The sequence below is a fragment of the Tupaia chinensis genome, unplaced genomic scaffold (assembly GCF_000334495.1).
Source record: "Tupaia chinensis unplaced genomic scaffold, TupChi_1.0 Scaffold143644_1, whole genome shotgun sequence".
NCBI lineage: Eukaryota > Metazoa > Chordata > Mammalia > Scandentia > Tupaiidae > Tupaia > Tupaia belangeri.
In genome coordinates this window covers 669,005-675,085 of record NW_006203492.1, presented here as the reverse complement: position 1 = coordinate 675,085, position 6,081 = coordinate 669,005, and the positions used below count along the sequence as shown (strand labels likewise).

The window sequence follows — 6,081 nt, the reverse complement described above, 5'->3', positions numbered from 1 at the left end:
CCCCGGGGTCCGGGATGCGAAGCACGGTCGACTACGTGGGAGTCCAGCGACATAGCCATTACGCTAACGGCTGGTTCCCAAAAAAATAATTCTTTCTTAAAAAATTAGAAGTAGAGGCCAGCAGATGGTGAGGTACTTGGAGGTGGTTAAGACACCGGACTCCCACATGGCCTGCCGTCGTCTGAGTCCTGAACCTGGCGGCTGACTCGCTCTCTGTGCCCTATAGCAAATTCCAATCATAATGACACATAAAATGAAGTCATTCTCTAAATCAATAAATCACATAAAACTTTTAAGTTCTCCTTTTTCTCTTCCTTTCATGAATGAGAGAGAGACAGAGCGCTACCCAGGGATTCCGCACGCCGCTGCCCGCCCCGGCCTCAGCAGCCCAGGAGGGAGGGCACGCGCAGGACTGAAGTCCTCAGGGAGGGCTCTGCCACTCTTTCCGGTGGGTTCTAACGCTTTGCAGGGCATTGCATTTGACCCCTTCAGCGCCAGCTGGCCCCCACGGGTGTGGAAAGGTCCCTGACACGGCGGGAGGGCTCCGGCTGCTCAGCAGGGATGCCTGGGAATGTCACCACGCTCCACTTTCTAACAGGGACGGAGAGGAACCAGCTTCACTTAAATTACTTATTTATTTAATTCCATTTGCCATTATTATTATTATTTTAAATTTAACCAGAGAGAGACAGAGAGAGAGAGAGACAGAGAAAGGAAGAAAGCAAGCCGCCAGGTCTGGGACTCGAACCGCACTCGGCCACATGGGAATCCAGTGTCTTTACCTACCACGCTACTTGCCAGCCCCTCATTTTAATTGTTTATCATGGTTCGAGTCCTGGACCTGGTGGCTTGCTTTCTCACTTTTTTTTTTCCTCTCATTCTGTCCTCCTCTGCTCAAATTAAAATAAATAAATAAATAAATGGATAAAGTTCAATAAAATACTTCTTTCAAAAAAAAAAAACAAAAAAAGGAGTTTTACCTACACACCAGCAGGTGGTATGGTGGGTAAGGTGTTAGATTCCGATGTGGCAGTCTGTGGTTCGAGTCCTGGACCCAGCAGCTTGCTGTCTCATTTTCTCTCTCTCCCTCTCTTCTCTCTTTCACTCTATCCCTCTTTGGGAGGGATAAATAAATGGATCAAGTTAAATTTAAAAAAAAAATCTTTAAAATAAATAAATACAATACAATGCAATGCCATGAAAAAAAAAACAAACAAAAAAAAACCTCACTGGGCGCATGTGCGTGCGTGCCCAAACTCCCATGTGAGTAATGGTGGACTTCTGGGGGATGGCGGGTCCTCACTCTTCCTCTTTCTCTCTCTGTCTCTCCCTTTCTCTGTCTCTCCCTGGTGAGTGCACATGCCCTGTAGCAGAAAGAAAAGAAAAGAAAAAAAAGAGACTTCTTTATGTCTTTTTTTTTTGGAGAGGTTTTTGCTATAGGGCGCATGCGCTCACCAGGGAGAGACAGAGAGAGACAAAGAGACAGAAAGTGAGAAATCACCCCCCGGGAGGGATGGCCACGCCGCAATCCCTTCTCCTCCATTCTCCTCTCAGGATCTTGGGCACACGCGCCCGGCGTGAGTTTAAGCCGCCGAGTCTGGGACTCAAACCGCGGTCGACTACGTGGGAGCCCAGCGACATAGCCATGACGCCAACTGCTGGTCCCCTGTGTGTCCAAAATCCCGAGAGGAACACGCAGGAGAAGAGACTGCAGCATGGTCGTCCCGTCTGGAGGTGCTTTCTCACTGTCTCTCTCTGTCTCTGTCTCTGTCTCTGTCTCCAGCCAGTGCCCATGCCCTATAACAAATCAGAAAGAGAAATCAGAGGGTGTGAATGTCCCCACCACCAAGTCATGACAGGTGGCCAAGCGGGTGGCTACGCTACGCGTCCCAACTTACACGGCGAGTTTGTACTGAAAACCCACACTGTGTCCCGCAAACATGTGCAATGATCATGTCAACGAAAAATAAACTAAATGAACATTGTATTTTAAAGTGTCCCTCTTTCTGAGAGTTCTTCAAATATCCTTCCCGCTCCGGACTTGGAAAAGTGTGCACGGAGCCATGGCGGCCAGGCTGCGGTCCGAGCGGCTGAAGGAGCGGAATTCCGCCCGGCCCCTGGGGTTCGCATCGTGACCCCAAGGCTTGGAAATGCCGGGCGCACGTGTCTATGAGCCCCCAAAGCCCCGACAAGGTGGACAAATGAAGAAGTCAGGGTGCTGGCAGGGGGCGTGGTGGTTAAGGGCGCTGGACTCCCACATGGCCGACCATGGTTCGAGTCCTGGACCTGGCAGTCTGCTTTCTCACTTTCTCTCTCTCTCTCTCTCTCACTCTCTCTCCCCTCGCTGATCAAATTTTAAAAAATAAATGAAGTTAAATCAATATTTTTTTAAAAGGCATTGCAGGTGCCAGTAGATGGCCCATGTAGTTCCACGTAGTTGACCGTGGTTCGAGTCCCCAACCCAGCACCTTAAAACGTATGCCAGGCACGTGTGTGAGCGTGCCCAAAATCCTAAGAGGAGAATGGAGGAGACAGGATTATGGTGTGTCCAGCCCTCCTGGGATTTTTCTGTCTCTGTCTCTTTCTGTCTCTCCAGTGAGCACGAGTACCCTATAAGCAAAACCTCTCCCCACAAAAAATAATTTTTAATTTAATTAAATTAATTTATTTATTTTTGATTCACCCAGAGAGAGAGGGGGAGCATGAGAAAGCAAGCTGCCAGGTCCAGGACTTGAACCGCAGTTAGCCATGTGGGAGTCCCACGCCTTAGCTATCACGCCACCTGCAGGTCCCAATCACCTTTAAAAAATTAAGCTAACTGGGGACCAGCAGTTAGCGTCATGGCTATGTCGCTGGACTCCCATGGAGTCAACCGCGGTTTGATCCCGGACCCGGTGGCTTAAAACTCACGCCGGGTGTGTGTGTGTGTGCCCAAGATCCCAAGAGGAGAATGGAGGAGAAGGGATTGTGGCGTGGCCATCCCCCCTGGGGGCTGATGTCTCGCTTTCTGTCTCTCTGTCTGTCTGTCTGGCGAGCGCACGCGCCCTATAGCACAAACCTCTCCAAAAAAAAAGAAAAAAGAAAAAAATAGTTAAGCTAACTGATTTCATGAGAGAGGGAGAGAATGAGAGAAGTGGGGAGCCCAGCCCCCTCCACGGTCTTCACACCACGATCCACACTCAGCCCCAGCCAGCAGGCTTCCGAGCACACGTATGCTTAATGTACACGCAGAGGGCTGGGGACTCGAACCCGGGACTTTCTCGGGTGCCTCTTCATTGCAGAGCATCGTGTTAGGGACCCCTGGGGGGCATGGCCACACGGCCCTACTATATCCTCCATTCTCCTCTCGGGATGTTGGGCATGCACACGCACACACACATGCCCAGCGCCCCGTCCGGGACTTGAACCCCACGGTCGGCCGTGCGGGGTCCACCCGCCTTAACCTCCACACCATCCACTGCCCCCTTTCTCGTGTTTCACTTTCACGCCAGCCTACCCTGAAGGCCCCAGGAGAATGCATGTCATTATACCTGGTCAGAAAAGCCAAATTCTGCCTGGAGTCGGGAAGTCTACAGGGGCGGGTCAGAAATACCTGCGCGCAGCGTGGCCCCCTCCCAGGGGCCCTGAACGCCCGCGGTGGAGCCCCTGTAATCCCGGCCTTCCCGAGGGCAGCTGGGCCGTGCAGGCTTTATGGCAGACAGTCGGGCCGGGAGCGTTTCTGAGGGCTCTGTCCCTGGGGACCTGTTATTCCCACGCAGTTAGCGCAAAATGGCTTTCTCACCTCTAATGACTTCCAGTCCAAGGCATCTCCCCCAAAAAAGCAAACAAACCGCAACAGTCTTTCATGGGGGAAAAAAAGCAACTTTCAGCATTTTCTTTTCTTATTGACAGCTTTTTGCTATAGGGCATAGGTGCTTTCCAAAGAGATGGAAAGACAGAAAGCGAGAAAACACTCCCTGGGAGGGAGGACGGCCACACCGCAGTCCCTTCTCCGCCATTCTCCTCTCCAGATCTGGGGCACGCAAGCGCACGTGCCCAGCCTGAGTTTCATGCCCCAGGTCCGGGCCTTGAACCACCTTCGCCGCTACTTCATCTGCATTCGGGGATTTACTCAAAAGGCTTCGGAGCGTGTCTGGTGGGTAGACCTGACAGGGAACCTGAACACGTGATCTTTAGAATGTGTTTGAAGTGGGAGGCCGGCAGGTGGCGTGGTGGTTAAAGGCCCTGGACTCCCACATGGCCAAGCACGGTTCAAGTCCCGGACCTAGCAGCCTGCTCTCTCACTCTCTGTCTCTTTCTGTCTGTCTCTCTCCAATCAAATGGAAAATAATATTATGTTTGAAGTGGATCGGAATCTGTACACTGCACCTTCCCTTTCAAATTTCTTTTAATTATTTCATTCTATGTATTTATTCATTTATTTTCATTTGACCAGAGAGAAAGAGAGGGAAAGTGAGAAAGCAAGCCGCCAGGTCTGGGACTTGAACCAAGGTCGGCCATGTGGGAGTCCAGTGCCTTAATCACCATGCCACCTGCTGGTCCCCAAGTTTTAACCACAAGCTGACTGCCTTAGGGCTCCAAACAAGTGGGCCCCACTTTGCTGTGTCTGTGCCTTTTTTTTTTTTTTTTTTTTGGAGAGGTTTTTGCCAGAGAGACAGAGAGAGACAGAGAGACAGAAAGTGAGAAATCACCCCCGGGAGGGATGGCACTTGGTCACGTCCTTCACGGCTTGACCATCTCAAGGACGGCCGGGCCCACGCGGGGCTGACCCCTAACAGTGCCGGACACGGAGACGCCCTCGCCCTACCAAGGCCCACGGGGTGGACACAGACGCCTGCAAGCTCGTGGGCAGCAGAGAGACCACAGTCGAGTGGTTCTCACTCGGCAGAAAGGGCTCGTTTTTAAAGATGGGACTCCGCGGGCCGGCAGGAGGCCTGGGGGCCGGGGCGCTGGGCTCCCACGGGGTCGATCGCCGTGCGAGGCCCAACCCTGGCAGCTTGCTGTCTCGCTTTCTCTCTCTCTCTCTCTCTCTCTGGTCAAGTTGGAAAATAATAACAATAAATAAAGTTAAAATAATTCTTTAAATAGTAATAATAACAACATTAATAAAATTCAATAAACAATTCTGATTTTTTTTTAAAAAAAAAAAGCTACTCTGTCGAGGGCCAGCAGGTGGCATAGAGGTTAAGATGCTGGACTCCCATGTGGCCAACTGCGCGGTTCGCATCCCGGACCCGGTGGCTTAAACTCACGCCGGGTGCGTGTGCGTGCGTGCCCAAGATCCCGAGAGGAGAATGGAGGAGAAGGGATTGCGGCATGACCATCCCCCCTGGGGGGTGATTTCTCGCTTTCTGTCTCTGTCTCTGTCTCTCTGGTGAGCGCACATGCCCTATAGCAAAATCCTCTCCAAAAAAAAAAAAAAAGAAAGAAAGAAAAGAAAGCAAACCCCACCAGGCCGGCACCTGTGCCCACTCAACGGCCCACGAGGAACATGGAGAAGGAGGGATGGCGTCGTGGCCGTCCCCGGGCAGTGATTTCTCACCTTCCCTCTCTGCCTCTCTCTCCAGTGAGTACAGGCGCCCTAGGGCAAAACCTTAAAACAAAAAAAAAGAGAACTAGAAAAGAAGGGATTGGCAGAATGAAGGTCACTACCCGACAGGAAGGGCCAGTCCCCGAGGGGCACCTTACCTGTGGCCGCGCTCCCCGAAGCCATCCCGGCTCCCAGCAGCAAGGCGGCCGCTGTCCACGGCCCCATCCAGCCCCGGCTCATGCTTGGGCGGGACAGCGAGGGCGGTCGGTGACCGAGGCCCATGGGGTTTCGCCTCATGACTAAGAGGCAGAGGTCACCCTCCTTTTAAAAAGGCGGAAAGGAAAGTCGAGAAATGATTACAGGAAACACACACGTGCCTGATTTGAAAGATAACATCTGCTAAGGGGAAAAAAATAACCAGCCAGGATCACCATTCACGTCCTCTGAGCTGAGCTCGACTCGAAAAGGGCTCTATCCGATAGGCTCTTACACTCTTTAACGTTTCTTTTCTTATGCCTTGCCAATATTTTTTATTTTATTTATTTGAAGTT

At 51.6% G+C, this 6,081-nt stretch overlaps 1 protein-coding gene across 1 annotated transcript in view; it reads right to left on the bottom strand.

Annotated features, from left to right (window-relative positions):
* The window catches only part of CRLF2 (cytokine receptor like factor 2), a 24,963-nt gene extending 19,154 nt beyond the window's left edge, over positions 1-5,809 (bottom strand). Inside the window, exon 1 of the mRNA XM_027766712.1 lies at positions 5,689-5,809. Within this exon, the coding sequence (XP_027622513.1) occupies positions 5,689-5,770 (82 nt within the window). The 5' untranslated portion in view covers positions 5,771-5,809. The remainder of the gene's footprint in view (positions 1-5,688) is intronic.
* Between the last annotated feature and the right edge of the window lie 272 nt (positions 5,810-6,081).